At 41.7% G+C, this 20,381-nt stretch overlaps 1 protein-coding gene across 2 annotated transcripts in view; it reads right to left on the reverse strand.

The window, feature by feature from the left end:
- The window catches only part of LOC115103036 (E3 ubiquitin-protein ligase HECW1-like), a 50,150-nt gene that overhangs the window by 17,758 nt on the left and 12,011 nt on the right, over positions 1–20,381 (reverse strand). Inside the window, exons 9-24 of one of the 2 annotated variants that reach the window (XM_029623619.2) lie at positions 18,471–19,814; positions 18,276–18,377; positions 17,989–18,139; positions 15,088–15,212; positions 14,766–14,905; positions 14,370–14,555; positions 14,010–14,144; positions 13,743–13,848; positions 13,490–13,586; positions 6,900–6,983; positions 6,704–6,807; positions 6,430–6,544; positions 6,138–6,251; positions 5,805–5,957; positions 2,438–2,536; positions 478–607 (exon numbers count right to left, since the gene is read on the reverse strand). In XM_029623619.2, coding sequence (XP_029479479.1) covers positions 478–607; positions 2,438–2,536; positions 5,805–5,957; positions 6,138–6,251; positions 6,430–6,544; positions 6,704–6,807; positions 6,900–6,983; positions 13,490–13,586; positions 13,743–13,848; positions 14,010–14,144; positions 14,370–14,555; positions 14,766–14,905; positions 15,088–15,212; positions 17,989–18,139; positions 18,276–18,377; positions 18,471–19,814 — 3,185 coding nt within the window. Of the gene's footprint in view, positions 1–477; positions 608–2,437; positions 2,537–5,804; positions 5,958–6,099; positions 6,252–6,429; positions 6,545–6,703; positions 6,808–6,899; positions 6,984–13,489; positions 13,587–13,742; positions 13,849–14,009; positions 14,145–14,369; positions 14,556–14,765; positions 14,906–15,087; positions 15,213–17,988; positions 18,140–18,275; positions 18,378–18,470; positions 19,815–20,381 lie in introns of those variants that run through there. The other variant, XM_029623620.2, reaches the window with a different exon arrangement.

Raw genomic sequence — 20,381 nt, forward strand, 5'->3', positions numbered from 1 at the left:
TTGAAAGTCACTGAGCTCTTCAGGAAGGCCATTCTACTGCCAATGTTTGTTTATGGAGATTGCATGGTGCTCGATTTTATACACCTGTCAGCAACGGGTGTGGCGGAAATAGCTGAATCAACTCATTTGAAGTAGTGTCCACATACTTATATATATCTCTATTAGTGTATATACTGAAAGATATACACTGATCATGAGGATAATTTCGTAGTAAAATAACATCTTATACTTTAGCTTGCTTTGGGTTTATGTTTAGACACTACGCATTTCTTATCATTGAGGACACCACAGGAGGTTGCTGAGGGGAGGACGGCTCATAATCATAGCTTGAACGGAGCGAATGGAATGGCATCAAACACATGGAAACCATGTTTGATGTATTTAATACCATTCCACTCATTCCGCTTCAGCCATTACGACAAGCCCGTCCTCCCCAATTAAGGTGCCACCAACCTCCTGTGGAGGACACACACATACCTGTCCGAAGACTTCCTCATTCACAGTGAAGGTAAGGTCCAGCATGTCTGTGATGTCATTGTCTTTCATCCACTGTAGACTCTGATGGAACTCCTCGTCTAGGTATTCCAGATCACTCAGGTCAGTGGCTCTGCACAGGTAAACATATTTATCTCACACATGAACTGCTTTGGGATTCGCTATGTATTACTGCACAAAGCAACCCACTGCCTTAAAGTCAATCAAGGGGAGTAACTCCCTCACTAGCCCCAGGTGCATTTTATTTGTGTTTAATTGTAAAAAAAAAATGCTGATTGTGTCTGTTGTAGCCCATTATCATCCTATCTGGGGAGACTTGTCATTGGTGCTCACGCTAGTAAGTCACTCAATCTGGGTTAGACTGTGTTAAGCCTCAAACTTCTTTGGACATTTATGCCAGACTGCACACTAATCCAATATGGATCATTTTTCTTAATTGTTAACTTCACTAGGGTAGGGGGCAGCATTTGGAATTTTGGATGAAAAGTGTGCCCAAATTAAACTGCCTGCTACTCAGGCCCAAAAGATAGGATATGCATACGATTAGTTGATTTGGATAGAAAAGACTCTAAAGTTTCCAAAACTGTTAAAATAATGTCTGTGAGTATAACAGAACTGATATGGCAGGCGAAAACCCAAGGAAAATCCAACCAGAAGGTACTATTATTTTGAAAGGCTGTTTTTACATTGAAAGCCTATCCACCATACTAAGACTTAGGACCCAGTTCATGAGCTCTGTGTCTTCCTTTACATGTAGACAGTTTTTAGGCATTGTTTCAGACTTTTCCTCTGAAAAATTAGGGAGATGGAGCACTTTCAATGAGAGGCCAGTGGAAATGTACATTCATCAGCCATGCGCCCTGATCGGGAATGTGCCTTTCTTGTTTCTCCTTTCCTATTGACGAAGCTTTTGTCCGGTTGAAATATTATTGATTATTTATGACAAAAACAACCGGAGGATTGATTTTAAACATCGTTTCGCATGTTTCAATAAACTTTTTATTGTACTTAAAAAATATATTTTAAAAAATTCTGGAATTAGTGCATGCACCTTTTACTGGCTTACTGGACAAAACACGCAAACAAAAAGGAGGTATTTGGTCATAAAGAGGGACATTATTAAACAAAACAAACATTTATTGTCTAACATGGAGACCTGGGAGTGCCACCGGATGAAGGTCATCAAAGGTAAGTGATTACTTTTAATGCTATTTCTGACTTTTGTGACACTCTCCTTGGCTGGAAAATGGCTGTATGGATTTCTGTGGCTAGGTGCAGACCTAACATAATCGCAAAGTGTGCTTTCGCCGTAAAGCGTTTTTGAAATCTGACACAGCGGTTGTATTAAGGAGAAGTTTATCTATATTACCATGAATAACACTTGTATAGTTTAGCAATGTTTATGATGAGTATTTCTGTAATTTGATGTGGCTCTCTGCACTTTCACCGGATGTTTGTTTGAGACTACGCATTTCTGACCATATCGCGCCAATGTAAACTGAGATTTTTGTATATAAATATGTAACTTGAAGTCCTAGGAGTGTCATCTGATGAAGATCATCAAAGGTTAGTGATTAATTTTACCTCCATTTCTGCTTTTTGTGACTCCTCTCTTTGGCTGGAAAATTGGCTGTGTTTTTCTGACTAGGCACTGACCTAACATAATCGTTTGGTGTGCTTTCGTCGTAAAGCCTTTTTGAAATCGGACACTGTGGTGGGATTAACAACAAGTTTATATTTAAAATAGTGTTATACTTGTATGTTTGAGGAATTTTAATTATGGGATTTCTGTTGATTTGAATTCGGCGCCCTCCAATTTCACTGGCTGTTGGTCGAGGTGGGACGCTAGCGTCCTACATGTACCAGAGAGGTTAATGTGGCAGAGACATTTTTCTGTACAGAAGAATTGTAAATGCCAACATCGAGAGACAGAGACACTCACAGTCTGAGGAGAGCCTTGTAGAATGGCCGCGTGAAGAAGGCATCCAGGAGATATTGGTGGATCAACACCAGTCCCAAAATACGCCCACTAAACCGGAACCTGCACACAAACACACACAGACAGGTCTCACACACAACTTCAAAATCTTCAATATAGAAATGCTACCAAAATAATTTACAGAAACTCATTACAAATAAAGTCAATGATTCACCAAATTACATTTTTGAAAGAAGCAATGTTTTTTAACCTCTTCAACCTATGGGGGCGCTATGTCATTATTGGATAAAAAGACGTGCCCGTTTTAAGCGCAATATTTTGTCACGAAAAGATGCTCGACTATGCATGGAATTGACAGCGTTGGAAAGACAAAACTCTGACGTTTCCAAAACTGCAAAGATATTATCTGTGAGTGCCCCAGAACTAATGCTACAGGTGAAACCAAGATGAAGTTTCATACAGGAAATGCCCCAGATTCTGAAGGCGCTGTGTTCCAATGTCTCCTTAGTTCGCGTTTTAATTACTTAATATATATTTTTTTTAAATCCTTACCCAAACGTGATGAACAAAACGGAGCGATTAGTCGACACAAATAATATTTTTTGTAAAAACGGAACATTTGCTATCTGAGAGTCTCCTCATTGAAAACATCTGAAGTTCTTCAAAGGTAAATGATTTTATTTGAATTATTTTCTGGTTTTTGTGAAAATGTTGCCTGCTGAATGCTAGGCTTAATGCTATGCTAGGCTATCAATACTGTTACACAAATGCTTGTTTAGCTATGGTTGAAAAGCATTTTTTGAAAATCTGAGATGACAGTGTTGTTAACAAAAGGCTAAGCTTGTGAGCCAATATATTTATTTCATTTCATTTGCGATTTTCATGAATAGTTAACGTTGCGTTATGGTAATGAGCTTGAGGCTATAATTACGCTCCCAGATATGGGATTGCTCGTCGCAACAGGTTAATCACTTTTCTAGTCTCCCTGGACTAAAACCTAATTATGACAAGTGTACCATATTACGTATTGGATCATTAAAGTATTTACACTACCTTGTAGGTTACCAATAAAATGGGCAGATGGTGAAGTAGACATACTTGGTATTCACATCTCAAAAAAGATAAAAGAACTGACCAAAATCTCATTCAATAGAAAGTTAGCAAAAATAGATAAGATTCTGTAACCATGGAGAGGTAAATAATTGTCTATTTAAAAATCACTTTGATTAACTCTTTGGTCCTATCACAGCCTACACCAGACTCGTTTTTAAATCATATGAGCAAAAAATATTTAATTTTCTTTGGAATGCTAAGCCAGACAAACGTGCATATTTAACTTGTTTGCCTGCCATATATTAAAGATACAAATTATCAGAAAGGAATTGGCATAAATAACAAAATATATACCAGTTTCATTTGAGGAGCAAAAAGTTGACAGCTGCGCCATACATGTTGCATAATAAATGGGAAGAGATTTTCGATGTACCAATTCCATGGCACATGGTTTATGAACTGGTACAAAAAACAACACTTGATTCAACATTAAAGTTTTTCAATGTAAATTATTATACAAAAGTCTTGCCAAAAACACAATGCTATATATCTCAGCTCTGTAGATTTTGCTGCGAAGAGACCAAATCACTAGATCATTTATTCTGTAGCATGTTTCTGGTCACAGATTAAGGAATGGTTAAAAAATCACAACATTCACTTAAAATGAACCTTACAAATAGCAGTGTTGGGTGATTTGGAACGCCAAATAATAATACTCGTAGGAAAGGTTTTCATTTTTAGCTCACAATCTGTGGATACTATACGATTTTAGAAAGGTTCAAGATGTATGTAAAACATCATAGCACAATTGTAAAATATATGGCACATGGAAACCAAATGAGGGTGGTCTATGGTGATAGATGGGATGGGCTGAGAGTAGCTAAGGGGTGGGATTAAAGAGCTTATGTTTAGTAATGTATTGTTATGTGACTGCTTATTATAAAAGTACTATGTATGTATGTAATGTATAATGTATATATGTACAGTGGGGAGAACAAGTATTTGATACACTGCTGATTTTGCAGGTTTTCCCACTTACAAAGCATGTAGAGGTCTGTAATTTTTATCATAGGTACACTTCAACTGTGAGAGACGGAATCTAAAACAAAAATACAGAAAATCACATGGTATGATTTTCAAGTAATTAATTTGCATTTTCTTGCATGACATAAGTATTTGATCACCTACCAACCAGTAAGAATTCCAGCTCTCACAGACCTGTTAGTTTTTCTTTAAGGAGCCCTCCTGTTCTCCACCTGTATTAACTGCACCTGTTTGAACTTGTTACCTGTATAAAAGACACCTGTCCACACACTCAATCAAACAGACTCCAACCTCTCCACAATGGCCAAGACCAGACAGCTGTGTAAGGACATCAGGGATAAAATTGTAGACCTGCACAAGGCTGGGATGGGCTACAGGACAATAGGCAAGCAGCTTGGTGAGAAGGCAACTGTTGGCGCAATTATTAGAAAATGGAAGACAGAAGATGACTGTCAATCACCCTTGGTCTGGGGCTCCATGCAAGATCTCACCTCGTGGGGCATCAATGATCATGACCAAATCACTAGATCATTTATTCTGTAGTATGTTTCTGGTCACAGATTAAGGAATGGTTAAAAAATCAGCCCTGCTGCAGTGTGTGCAAACCTGGTCAAGAACTACAGGACACGTATGATCTCTGTAATTGCAAACAAAGGTTTCTGTACCAAATATTAGGTTCTGCTTTTCTGATGTTTCAAATACTTACAGTATGCCATGCAATAAAATGCAAATGAATTACTTAAAAATCATACAATGTGATTTTCTGGATTTTTGTTTTAGATTCTGTCTCTCACAGTTGAAGTGTACCTATGATAAAAATTACAGACCTACATGCTTTGTAAGTAGGAAACACTGCCGATTTTGCAGGTTATCAAATACTTGTTCTCCCCACTGTCTGTCTGTCTGTCTGGCAGAAAAGCTGTAAAAAACACAAGATATGTGTCCTCTGAAGAGGGGAGTTGGTGGATGGGTTAATATAAAATAAACTACAAATCCAATTAAAGTGTTTAGGTCTCTTGACATGAGATTTCTATTAAACCCATTACATTTTTCCTCCGAACAAGAACAAGCCCAGGGTCATGATCATTAGGACATGGAAAACATTTGAAAATGCTCTGCAACGGAAAACAATTAAGAGGGTTTCTTATTAGACAAGTCAAGGTAGTCCCTCCAGGTTTGTCAGTTTTCTTCCCTTTGGGGCCTAATGAACACACCCCAGGTTATATGAGTTTGAAGGAAGCTTAAACACAGGACAAGCAGATGCCCTCCTCACCATTCCAGATGGTTCTCTACGAAGGCGGACATGGGGCTGATCTGGACGGTGTATGTGTCGTTGGCTGAGTACTCAAACAGGCCATAGTAGGGGTTGAACAGCTCCTGAGACAGCAGGAAGAAGAACTCTCTGGATGGTCCACTGTAGTCCAGCCTGATGGTGTGGGAAAAGACGAGACCTGAGTTATGTCAGTAGCAGACCAATAAAACAAACATTCGTTAACCTCTATCGCCCAAAAATGAGCAGTTTGTTCTTTAAAAGACGAGAGGGGGTTCCTTCGTGACACGTTCATTACTTTTTCATGTGTTCAGGTAAATAGAAGCTTTGGTGTACCCCTCCTCTCCTATGAAGGTGATGTAGAGCTTATTCCTCTGTAGTTCCTTGCGTGAGTAGGCCATGACCTGGTTAAAGGTACCCTCCAACAGGTGGTCTCTCCGGACGATAAGCCTGGAACACAACAACATCATAGGATGCTCAGCAACATAGACATGGATATACAGTATAGTGCTAATTTGCATACACAACACTACTGTTTCTTAGAAACAGTAGGGTTCTATTCTGTAAGTGTATTTGGAAAAAGGTGTGTGTAATCATGTTAATGGACATTTTAGACTGCTTTCCTTACTTGATCTTTCCTGGGCCCTGGCCATAGCCTTTAGCCTCCAGTTTCCTGTAGAAGTTGCGTAGTTTGGCCTCAAAGTCTCTCCGGTACGGGGCAGGCGCTCTCGCTCTCGACATTCCTGTTGACAAGCACATTCAACTCCGTGACATGCAGTCCTCCAATGACATGAGACATGGATATAACACAAGATTAACCATATGTGGCATGGTTTTTGACCAATTCTTGTGAATACATTTTCAACCCACTACGGCTCCGTTTGCCATTAGTGCCAAACCACCTGGAGAGTTCTGTGGTGAAGACCCTGGTGAACAACGCGGAGAGAAGCTGAAGCCAGGATGGAAGGAGGGCTGAACATAGGACATGATCTCCTCTTCAAACAAGCTGTAGGGACATTCAAAAAGTGACAAACATGGAAATAATGACAATACTACAATGGAAACATTCAGGGGGTAATATTAACAGTTGCCATCAACCTCAACAGTATCACCAGGTCTGCATCACATGCTAGTTTCTCCAGTCTTTGGGTGCCCTCTGTTCTGATGTAGTGGATCTTTTCCCTGCAAGCACACATGACACAGACATTATAAACATACACTATAATCTGGACTCGACTGGGTGTGTTCTATCAAACCTGACAGAATATAATAACTTTATTTGGTTACACTTTACATTAGTGCCTTTACTACTGTGTAATTATTCCTGTAATTACAGTAATTACTAGGCTGATGATCGCTACAAGACCTACATGTACAGTTGAAGTCAGAAGTTTACATACACTTAGGTTGGAGTCATTAACTCGTTTTTCAACCACTCCACAAATTTCTTGTGAACAAACTATAGTTTTGGCAAGTTGGTTAGGACATCTACTTTGTGCATGACAAGTCATTTTTCCAACAATTGTTTCCAGACAGATTATTTCACTGTATCACAATTCCAGTGGGTCAGAAGTTTACATACACTAATTTGACTGTGCCTTTAAACAGCTTGGAAAATTCCAGAAAATTATGTCATGGCTTTAGAAGCTTCTGATAGGCTAATTTACATTATTTGAGTCAATTGGAGGTGTAATTGGATGTATTTCAAGGCCTACCTTCAAACTCAGTGCCTCTTTGCTTGACATCATGGGAAAATTAAAAGAAATCAGCCAAGTCCTCAGGAAAAAAATTATAGACCTCCCACAAGTCTGGTTCATCCCTGGGAGCAATTTCTAAACGCCTCAAGGTACCACGTACATCTGTACAAACAATAGTACGCCACTATAAACACCATGGGACCACGCAGCCGTCATACCGCTCAGGAAGGAGACGCATTCTGTCTCCTAGAGATGAACGTACTTTGGTGCGAAAAGTGCAAATCAAATCCAGAACAACAGCAAAGTACCTTTGTGAATGAAGATGCTGGAGGAAACGGGTACAAAAGTATCTATATCCACAGTAAAACAAGTCCTATATCTCATAACCTGAAAGGCCGCTCAGCAAGGAAAAAGCCATTGCTCCAAAACAGCCATAAAGAAGCCAGACTACGGTTTGCAACTGCACATGGGGACAAAGATCATACTTTTTGGAGAAATGTCCTCTGGTCTGATGACACAAAAATAGAACTGTTTTGGCCATGATGACCATTGTTATGTTTGGAGGAAAGAGGGGGAGGCTTGTAAGCCGAAGAACACCATCCCAACTGTGAAGCACGAAGCTGGCAGCATCATGTTGTGGGGGTGCTTTGCTGCAGGAGGGAGTGGTGCACTTCACAAAATAGATGGCATCATGAGGAAGGGGAATTATGTGGATATATTGAAACAACATCTCAAGACATCAGTCAGGAAGTTAAAGCTTGGTCGCAAATGGGTCTTCCAAATGGACAATGACCCCAAGCATAAGGACAACAAAGTCCAGGTGTTGGAGTGGCCATCACAAAGCCTACAAACCTGACTCAGTTACACCTGCTCTGTCAAGAGGAATGGGCCAAAATTCACCCGAATTATTGTGGGAAGCTTGTGGAAGGCTACCCAAAACGTTTGACCCAAGTTAAACAATTTAAAAGCAATGCTGCCAAATACTAATTGGGTGTATGGAAACTTCTGACCCACTGGGAATGTGATGACAGAAATAAAGCTGAAATAAATCACTCTAATATTATTCTGACATTTCACATTCTTAAAATAAAGTGGTCATCCTAACTGACCTAAAACTAGGATTAAATGTCAGGAATTGTGAAAAACTGAGTTAAAATGTATTTGGCTAAGGTGTATGTAAACTTCCGACTTCAACAGTATATTCAGTAACACACCAAAATATATTAAATAAGAATAATGAATCCGAAGAGCTTTCAAATTGAGAGAATGTGTGGGATGGGGAATAAGTCAAATCCCCAAAATAGGGAGAGAAAAAAATAAATTCCTATAAATATTCACTCAAATTGAAACTAAAGTAAGCCTATGAGGAATTATTTCCATTACACAATTTCTACCAAATCCACACAAAGTAATCAAAGGTGAAGGGAATTCTACAGGAATCTAGACAATAAATCTGTAGCTTTATCCTAAACCAATTAAAGAAATCCCATTGGAGCATTCAAGTCTAAAGCAGCCACAAGATGGCGACAAATTACTGTGTGGCTTTTTATTTCTCATTGAGGCCTAGAGCCGGGCTGCCCAACCCTTTTCCTGAAGATCTACTGTCCAGTAGGTTCAGTCCAGCCCTAATTTAGCATATCTGATTCAGCTAGTTAAGGTCTTGTTGAGCAGCTAATTAGTAGAATCAGGTGTGTTAAATTAGGGTTGGACTGAAAACCCACAGGACTGTAGGCCTTGACAATCAATGGTTCCTACTGGTCTAAGCCATTGTCACTCAGCTCTCTGTCTTTGAGTTTTTGACCACCTCATATTGGTCACCAGGCCAAAAATTCTAAGGTTCTCCACTGTATGACCCTTAAGTGGGCATAAAACCCTTCTGAATGTGGACTAGATGTCCTTCAAATTCCTCCTATGGGCTGAGATTACCCTGAAATATTTCAAGGCCTCACAATCATTCCGGGCCTGTTGAAAATTTGATTGAAGTTCAGAATGGAACCCCTCCAGAGCCTGAGAATAAGTCTCCACAAATGGAACCAAAGGGCGGTTATCCTTCTCTACCTTATATGCTCCATGGGTCTGGATGGTCTGATTTACCTCAGCCTTAACCTCTTTTAGGAACTGCCTAGAGTAGCCCATGGGCCTTAAGGCTGAGAAGAGTATTCTTGTGGCCCCCTCTATTTCCCCAGGGAAACTACACATTTTGTGGAAAAGTATAAATTGTGATTTGATCAACCCCCTTTGTGTGTTTTGCATGGAAACTACATTTGTAAAGTAGGTCATGTCTATCTGTTTCCTTAAATAAAACTTCAGTTGCCAATTGTTTGGTTTCTCCCCCCTTTTTGAATGAAAAATACCTGTATATCTAGAAATTCAAATGTTTTGTATTTCAAATTATGTGTAATGGTGATTGATAAGTGATGTGAATTCAAAAGGTTTAAGAATTCCCTGAATTTAGAGATGGAGCCTCCTCACAGTCCAAAAATACCATCCAGATACCTAAGGTGCAGCAATGGTAAGGTCTTACATTTAAGGAAAGCAGTTTCTTCCCAAAAACTCATGTACACATTTTCAAAACTTGGGGAGAATGTCTTTCCCATGTCTGTACCATGTATCTGGAGGTAGTACTTCCCATTGAACTCAGTCATTTCTGGTGAGACTCAACAAATCCAAGATAACCCTATCCGGTCGACTGGGGTCACAATACCTCTGAAAGGCATTTGCAACTGCCTGTAGATCTAATTTGGTATCAATGTTTGTGTACAGAGAATTAATATCAATGGAGAATTTAAAAAAATGTATTGGTATCTTTAAACCCTTCAGCCTGTTGACAAATTCACAAGTATCCTTAACATAGCTGAGATAGAGGATTGATATAAAAATCGGTATATTCAGCTATTTTTATTTATTTAACTAGGCAAGTGAGTTAAGATCAAATTCTTATTTCCAATGACGGCCTAGGAACAGGGGGTTAACTGCCTTGTTAAGGGGCAGAACCTTGTCGGCTCGGGGATTCGATCTCACAACCTTTCAGTTACTAGTCCAGGTGCTTTAACCACTAGGCTACCTGCCGCCCAAGGCAATACAGTGCCTTGCAAAAGTATTCGCCCCCCTTGGCATTTTTCCTTTAAATTTATTTTTATTTGGATTTCATGTATGAAATGAAGCCCCTAAATAAGATCTGGTGCAACCAATTACATTCAGAAGTCACATAATTAGTTAGATTAGACACAGCTGGACTTTATTTCAGTGTCACATGATCTCAGTATAGGGGCAAGGGAACCACCAGTTCTGAAAGGCCCCAGAGTCTGCAACACCACTAAGCAAGGGGCACCACCAAGTAAGCGGCACTATGAAGACCAAGGTGCTCTCCAAACAGGTCAGGGACAAAGTTGTGGAGAAGTACAGATCAGGGTTGGGTTAAAAAAAACATCAGAAACTTTGAACATCCCACAGAGCACCATTAAATCCATTATTAAAAAATGGAAAGAATATGGCAGCACAACAAACCTGCAAAGAGAGGGCCGCCCACCAAAACTCAGGGACCAAGCAAGGAGGGCATTAATCAGAGAGGCAACAAAGAGACCAAAGATAACCCCGAAGGAGCTGCAAAGCTCCACAGCGGAGATTGGAGTATCTGTCCATAGGACAACTTTAAGCCGTACACTCCACAGGGCTGGGCTTTAAGGAAGAGTGGTCAGAAAAAAATAAGCAAACATGGTGTTTGCCAAAAGGCATGTGGGAGACTCCCCAAACATATGGAAGAAGGAACTCTGGTCAGATGAGACTAAAATTTAGCTTTTTGGCCATTAAGGAAAACGCTAAGTCTGGTCGCAAACCCAACACCTCTCATCACCCAGAGAACACCATCCCCACAGTGAAGCATGGTGGTGGCAGCATCATGCTGTGGGGATGTTTTTCATCGGCAGGGACTGGGAAACTGGTCAGAATTGAAGGAATGATGGATGGCGCTAAATACAGGGAAATTCTTGAGGGAAACCTATTTCAGTCTTCCAGAGATTTGAGACTGGGACGGAGGTTCACCTTCCAGCAGGACAATGACCCTAAGCATACTGCTAAAGCAACACTCGAGTGGGAAACATTTACATGTCTTGGAATGGCCTAATCAAAGCCCAGACCGCAATCCAATTGAGAATCTGTGGTATGACTTAAAGATTGCTGTACACCAGCGGAACCCATCCAACTTGAAGGAGCTGGAGCAGTTATACCTTGAAGAATGGGCAAAAATCTCAGTGGCTAGATGTGCCAAGCTTATAGAGACATACCTCAAGAGACTTGCAGCTGTAATTGCTGCAAAAGGTGGCTCTACAAAGTATTGACTTTGGGGGGGGATGAATAGTTATGCATGCTCAAGTTCTGTTTTTTGTCTTATTTCTTGTTTGTTTCACAATAAAAAAATATTTTTCATCTTAAAAGTGGTAGGCATGTTGTATATATCAAATGATACAAACCCCCCAAAATCCATTTGAATTCCAGTTTGTAAGGCAACAAAATAGGAAAAATGTCAAGGGGGTGAATACTTTGTCATGTATTGTCATGTTATGTCTTGTCCCTGTGCTTTCTCTTCTCTTCGTTTCCCCCTGCTGGTCGTATTAGGTTACTTTCTCTCTCTCTATCTCTCTCTCTCTCTATCGTTCCGTTCCTGCTCCCAGCTGTTCCTCATTCTCCTAACGACCTCGTTTACTCTCTCACACCTGTCCCCTCTTTTGCCCTCTGATTAAGTCTCTATTTCTCTCTCTGTTTCTGCTTCTGTCCTTGTCGGATTCTTGTTTGCTTTGCCCTTGTCCCGTCCTGTCGTAATCTGCCTCTTCATCAGATGCTGCGTGTGAGCAGGTGTCTCTGTCCTCTACGGCCCGCGCCTACCCGGAGGGACCAGCAGTCTGTTGCCGCTAGCCCTGCTATTCTCCTCTACTACTAGAAGGGGGACTCTCCTGTAAAGATAGAGGATTTATGTTTTCCCTGTTTGGACATCTCCTGTAAAGATTGAGGATTTATGTTTTCCCTGTTTGGACATTAAAAGACTCTGTTTCTGTTAAATCGCTTTTGGGTCCTCACTCACCTGCATAACATACTTTCGCAATCCACTGTACAATAAGATTCTGAGCCACAATCACTTGCTATTGGTCTACCGCAGGGAACTCGTGGGAGAACTGTCCATGTCTCATGAGATCTATATATTTTAGGTAGTAAGTAAAACTGCCTAGGTTTTGGAGAATCTGGCCCAAAAAGGTAGACCATCTGTTTATCTGTAATATACTTATCCTCACTCACTATCTCCCTGATTAGTCTTTGTGTTTCCAGTTGTTGAGTGGAGCAATGGGACATAGTTTTTGACATTATCTAACTGTCTATTAGCTTCAATAAGATATTGCATTTTATCCATTATAACAATCTGAGACCCGTTATTTGCTGGTTTACTCACAATATTCTGATTGCTGCTCAATGTTTTTAGAGCTTGAGTTTGTTGCTTTGTAAGGTTAAACTTATGTACAGGTCTGAGTTTGAATTGTGAAAAGGAATCCACATCCTTTCCTATAAGTATCTGTATAGATTCTGACACTGACTCCAACTTAGGTTCCCAATGTGAGGGGTTCAAGTTGAGGGTTAAGGTTTAACTGGGATTTGGACATGAAGTTAGGGTTGTGGTTGAGGCTAGGGTTAGGTAAGGGTTGAACCAGGTTGTGGACATGAAGCTATGGTTAGAGTTGAGGCTAAGGTTAGGGCTAAGGTTATGGTTACTGCTAAGTACAGTGTAATAATGCATAATTACAATACTTGTTACACTAATTACATGTAGTTACACATTAAGGGCACTGTAATGTAAAGTGTTAGCCTTTATTTTTCAGAGTGGGAACTTCCGTTATGGAAGTATGGTACCAGTACAGCAGTGATTGAGATATTCACATTCCCTGAATCTACAAAGTCCTCATATAAAAAAATATATCAAATTCATCCCCCAGTGTGTATATCTACCTCAGGGAATGGTTCCTGGACAGGGCTGGCTGGCGCTCCGTAAGAACTTCTAGTATTCCAGGCTGACGGAGGAAGGCCACGATCTTCTCATTATAAGCTGTGAATGGAACAAAGACATTGAATTCAGAAGACAGTTAGACTGACTCACACAGCAGAAATGGACTCAAACAGACTAACTGCAGAAACTGTATCACGCAGCAGAAACTATAACACATGGTTTGTGTGCTTTTTGTATTGTATGTACAGGACGCACCTTGTGGCACTGGATCAGGATGATGCTGGCTCCGCATCGCGGCCACCACACTGTTCCCAGGCCGTGACAACAAGGCCGCACCTCGACTACGGGACACCTCCGAGGCCTGACAGAATACATATGACAAAAGGTACAGCTATAAACAAGCAAATACATAAATTAAATTCCATATTTCCATAATTCGATTACATTATGGTCATCAATCACACAGTTACAACACTTAAAAACAAGGACATGTATTCTCTATAGTACTGGTTGACTTCTGACCTCTCCAGCACTGTAGCTGCGTAATCTCTGTAGGTGCTGCCTGTGGGTCAGGTGGTTGGGCAGACAACCGTTCTGAAGAGGGATTCTCGGGTCGATGAACGTGGTCGCTCGGCTGTTGTGGTCCACAAAGAAGTTCTGGACCACAGAGAAGATGTTACAGGAAAAAACGTACCAAAGTTGGAAATACAAATCTAAACACTGCTAGATCTGAAGACAAAGGCCAAATCAATAGAATCATTGGTAAACTTATTCATTTTTTAAAAACATATTTTCCATCTTGTCAACCAAGGTACAATAAACTATTATGTGAATAAGTGGGGGAGTTAGCTGTGGATGAACTAAGGGTTGATGTCTCTGCACCTTGCCCTGAGGGTCAGTCTTGATCTCCCAGCCCCGGGGCAGTTCAAACTGGGCGTCAGAGAAGCGGTTGAGGAAGGTGACCAGGTCTCTGTTGTGCTGGTACCTCTCAAGGTTACGAGCGTCTCTACGAATCTTCAGGATCATGTGCTTCAGGCACGTGCTGCTGGTGAACATGCGGTAGGCTCCCTGAGAAGAGAAAAACATAACAGCATGACCCTGGATACTAGAAACACCATACGCAACCAATCTGAACCACAATGGAGGAATATTCAGCATCTGTTACTGAAGACTAGAATATGTTACTGAGCATTGGTATTGGTGTTCAAAAGGGAATTGTTTGTTCTAATTGTCCACCGTGTATAGTTATAATTGTCCACTAGGGAGATAGGTACTCACATAGTTGGCATGGAGGACAGTGAAAAACTCTGGGTGTGTGATGAACTTCACCGCTGGGCTCTGTAACAGAGCTGTGATCTTCTGACTGTTGACTGGAGATGAGGAGGAGGAGGAGGAAGAGGAGCTGTCTCTTCTCAGCTCTACACACAGACACCAGGAGAGAACAAAGAAACCATTAACTGAATGGTGACAGTCGTACTAGATTGTGTGTAAAACTTTGAAAAGCCCTTTGTATACCCATGACATTACTTTTTACAATGGAAGGTTACACTTCAGTTTATTGCATTCTGTAATTGTGACATTGTGGTGTGGTCCCACTTACCATTAGCCACCGAAGGAGAGTCTGTCTCACTGCTGTTGTTGTTGAGGCTTGTTCTCTCACTCCTGCTTCTGCTTCCTTCATTCTCACTCCTGTCTGTGGCCATGGTCCTCTGGATGCTCTGGTACCTGACAAACACATCAGCACACATTTACTAAACATCCTTAAGTCAGAGCAACAGTGCCTCAATCTAGACCATTCCTTTAAATGTGCAAGGAACAGCTTGTTAATAAGATGATTTAAGGTAAAATATCTTAAAAATATGTTGAAATAAGATACATTACTTTTTTACATTAATTTTTTTAGAGGATCACCTTAATATTGCAGAAAGATTGTTGCTTCCATCAATGTAATTGTCTGCATCATTTCTAATCCCCCATATCATTTTTTGGGTAAATATATATATCCATATACATATACATACATATACACATACTGTATGTACAGATATAGATATACATACTGTTTTAAGAATATACCTTTATTATTCCCTGCGAACCCTACCACCCTTCCCCCAATTGGAGTAAACAAATAAACACTTAGGCTTCTACCTTCAGTTTACACATCTTATACACATTTTACAGACACAATCTATTTTACAATAGTTATATTTAGTTGGTTTTTAGTCTTTCGTCTATTTCTGATGCCCATCCAGTTTGATTTATATTTGTAACTGTGCTATTTCACAACATTTCTGAACCTATATACATTTTACAGTCCCCGTATGTTTTACATTGTTTATCTTTTGTTAGTCCCACCCTTCAGCTCCATTCAACCCCTCCCATCTATCTCTCAACATCATTCATTTGGGATTTCTATATTTTTTTCCATATATTTTTCAACTGTGCTGTGATGTTTCACAAAAGTACTGAACCTTTCTATTCTCATAGCTTCTACAGATTGTAAATTAAATACATAATTATTTTAGCAAAACATTGTATTATTGATTGACGTTAGTTCTAGGCAAATGTTGCAATTCTTCAGCCATTCCTGGACCTGTGACCAAAAACGAGCTACATATGGACAATACCAAAATAAATTATTTAATGACTCTGCCTCCTCACAGCAAAATCTGCAGAGCTGGGAAGATTGTATACTCCATATATATAACATTCTATTGGTTTAAAGTATTTTGTATAGTATTTAAATTTAAAAAATGCGAAGTTTTGAATCCGGCGTTGTTTTGCGTATCAATTCATAAACCATGTGCATTGGAATGGGTACATCAAATCTCTTCCCAACTATTTTGCAATTTATATGGCACAGCTGTCAGGTTTTTGGTCCTTAAATGAAATTGGCATATGTTTTTATTTATCACACTTTTCTTTAACCATTTATGTTCTTTAATACAGGGCCGACACAGAAGTTCCTTACTTTTCCCCCTTCTACTTGCCTCTACCATTTTTGTCGTAATGTTGCAATATACATCACTTGTTTGTATTAAGCCTTTTTTTTAAATAAGCAAAAAATGTTCTGCTAATGACGTTAAGATCATTTATCTTGGTGAGAAAAAAAGTAATTAAAAAACATATTTTTATTGAATTATCACTCAATACTGTACAAGAAATGTAGGCTTGCTTACAGTTAATCCCCAGAGAGAAAGAAGTTGAATTTGCGACCATTGATCAATGGATTCCACTACTGTAATAGTCTTCAATACATGCGAGGTCTGTGCAGGGGTTATCCTGACAGAGAGAAGGATCTATGACACAGCCCTGACACAGCCCACTGCTCATGTCTCCAGTTGGACACACTTCTCATTCCAGACACACAAAGGGAATTCCACCAGCCCAGCAAGGGCAAGCCCTGTCCTCGCCTTCAATAAGCATTTAAATGAATTTCTCCTCCCTCGCTCTCTAGGTCTCCAATCTCATTAAGAGATTTCATGCACTGCAGTTGTATAATAACACTTATGCAATTATTCACAGCCTGTTGTGCACATTTCTCATCTGATTATTACTGTCAAGACTTAGTGACTTTTCCTCCATTCAGAATATCTCAGGCATTTCATGGCAAGTTCTTCTAGTAGTGGCTCATAAAGACACGGTACAAGCGTAAAAAAGACAGCCACAGCCCTAACCAAATGTTCAACACACGGCAGCAAATGCTTTTGGAAAAAAATCCAAGCAATAGGTATCAATGGGGGGCGGGGTTCTGAAGTGTCTGCCCTATATGTGAGAGATAATGTACACTTAACAGTCTCCATATACACTGTACTTCGATTATTTTTTTCCAACTGGTACTGGAAGACCTTCAGATGAGTCTTGTGAGGTCTGTGGGCGTCCTAGAGCAAATTAACCGGCATGATGTGTTTGTGAGAGTCACCTTTCCACGGTATCATATTAGTGTGTAGCCCAAACTGTTCGGGTAGATCAGCTGTACCGCATTCAAACAAGTACCAAGACGCTTGTGGGGGTCGTAGAGCAAAAGGGAGAACACCATCATGTTAGTTAGAGACTCAGCTTTCCACAGAGGCGTATTAGTTTGTAGGCCAAACCGTTCCAAACAGTTGTCTCATGATCTGACAAACACCACTCTAGCTCTGCTACCTTTCACCGCAGATGAGGAAGTGCTACATACATTAGGCAGATGTGGTAGATTGCGATGCATCGAAATCAAAAAAATCTCTATCATAAAGTGACAGATTTTGATGGGGATTTTTGTATTATGCAAATTAATTTCCGCGGAGCACCGACATCAACTTTAGGGGGTTTAATAAAAAACTCCCTCATTCTTGGAATGAACTGAACCAATTCTAAGAAAATCATCCAAGAAACAAATAAGCTTTAGGTTCTTCTTACAACTACCAGATGGTCCTGTATAGTGTACGTTTTCACTTGTTTTCTTTTACGAAAGTAGGATCTACCTCTCTCCTCTTTCTTCCCGTCTCCCCCATTCACTCACCTTCTATTGAGCTGTTCCATCTGCTGAACGGATCCTGACCTCCTCATGCCGTCAGGCGTGGCCGCTGAGGTGGGTCTCTGCCACGTGGTGGTCCTGTTGATGTGATCCACGTAGAACACACGACCGTGGCTGTCCACACGCGCTTCCCAGTCTATACACAAACACACAGTGGAGACAATTATTTCTTAGTTACTACCATTAGTTTTGTCCTGGTATGTATTGTTCATCAACAAGGAATATGAATGATATGACTCAGAGTCTCAGACAAAGTTATATACAAAGCTCACTTGGTGGTAGTGGTTCATCTATAGTGGGGTAATGATGAGGATCATGACGCAGAGCAGGAAGCTGGCTGACTGGAGGATGACTGGATGGTAGGGGACAATCTCCTATGGGACGACAAAAACAGGTCAGTATATCCTAACTTACCAAACTCACATCTCTATTTTGCTAGTTAGTATTCAGTGAGGAACCCAACTCACGTCCTATCTTCCCACTGGGCCCGGCCACGGGAGACTCTCCGTTTTCTATGAAGCTCTGGGGGCTCTGGACCTGTGTGGATAGGGCCACCTGCCACTGGGGCATCCCATCTCCTGGCTCCCTGCTCTCCGCTCTGTTCACCTCCATGTCCTCATCCTCCTGGGAGGGGAAATCACTGCTCTCTGCTCCGTTCCCCTCCATGTCCTCATCCTCCTGGGAGGGGAAATCACTGCTCTCCACAGACATCCTGGCTACAGCCACTAGAGGTGCCTGGTTGTGACTGCCTCCTCGGCCCTCATAGCAGGAATCACTGCAGCAGGGCTCCATGTCGTCTTCGTCGGACACTCTCTGGTCACCCCTGACCTGGCCCTGGGGGTGGCGGCCCTCGCTGTCCAGTAGCAGGGCCAGGTCGGACAGACGCTCGATGGACAGGCTGCGAGGCAGGGTCCTCCTGGGCCCGGGGGTCAGTGGTTCTGCCGTTTCATCCTCTTCTGAGCCATCCTGGACCCTGGGGCTGAGCTGGTCAGGGCCAGGGTCTGGATCGGGCTCTGTTTCAGCTTCAACCCCCTCTCCCTCCCTGTCCTCCTGGGTGCCTGGCTGGGCAGAGGGCAGACTGTGGAGGAGGTGGTGGATGCGGATGTAGTGGGAGCGAGGGGTCTCAGGCTCCCCACAGGCCGAGGCGATGACTGTCTCCAGCTCCGACACGGGCAGGGAGCAGGGCCGGTTCTTACGCCTAGGGGTGGTCCTGATGCGCAGGGAGCAGCATTCCTCGTCCCCTTCCTCCTGACCCACCACCTGTTCTGCTGGCTCCCCAGGTGCTCCACTCTCCATGTCTTCCAATACAGCAGGGATGACCTGACCCTCTGCTGGTGTACTGTCCACCCCCACCTCTGGGTCAGCAAGCTGAGGACTGGAGGGGGTCTGCTGCCCCCCTTCCTCCCTGTTATCCTCTACCGAGGGCAGCTTCTCTGCAGCCACAGCTACAGCCACAGCCACCTCTTCCTGAGCCCCATTGACCTCTGGTTGACTTGGTTGTGTTTTTAGGGCCTTGGTTCTGGAACAGCTAGGCCCTGAGTCTCCATCTCCATCCATGGGCTCCTCTGAACACAAAGGCCCTGCTGGATGCCCCTCCATGGGCGTGTCTGTAACTGTATCTCCTCCAATTGGAAGTTCTGGAGCTCCAGCGTCTTCCTCCTCATCCATGGGGAGTTCGGGAGCCCCTGGACCCAGGCTCATTGTGTCCTCGGCCTGGCCCTGGGCCTGGGAGGACTGGCCCTCCCCCTGGTTACTGGTCTCCTGCACAGCGGCACACTCAGGCTCTGTGCTGAGAGACATGTCTTCATCATCTGCAGGAGGAGAACAGAGCTCATTACCTCCCAGTCAGAGGCCTGTGATGGCCTGCCAGGCTGCCTGACACAAAGTGGGTCATATCAACATGAACGCACACTATTCATTAGTTAATAGACCACTCTGTTTCTGCTTTGGTATGTCAATGAATGGAAAATCCTGTATACATCGAGTATGACAATATGGCAATTTATAATAAGAGAACCTATTGTTTAAAAAAAGTGTCAACTCAACAGCTAAACCAATGTTTAATATCTGCCAGTCTAAACCTAGATTTGAAAGTTGATATATACAGAAAGACTTACAGTACATATTATATATTATCTTCCCACCTCTGTATTGAAAAACACTAAGTGAACCTACATGAGAGGAAGCCAACAAACAGGATGTACAACTCTCTGATTCAAAGGTGTTGGGCTAAATGCGGAAGACACATTTCAGTTGAAGGCATTCAGTTGTACAACTGACTAGGTATCCCCCTTTCCTATACAAACCTGGGTTCAATTAGCATGAGTTTTTGTTCAAATACTTTGAGTGTTTGATTGAGCCTGTTAAGAGACTCAGAT

This window comes from Oncorhynchus nerka, linkage group LG20 (genome assembly GCF_034236695.1).
Source record: "Oncorhynchus nerka isolate Pitt River linkage group LG20, Oner_Uvic_2.0, whole genome shotgun sequence".
Classification (NCBI taxonomy): domain Eukaryota; kingdom Metazoa; phylum Chordata; class Actinopteri; order Salmoniformes; family Salmonidae; genus Oncorhynchus; species Oncorhynchus nerka.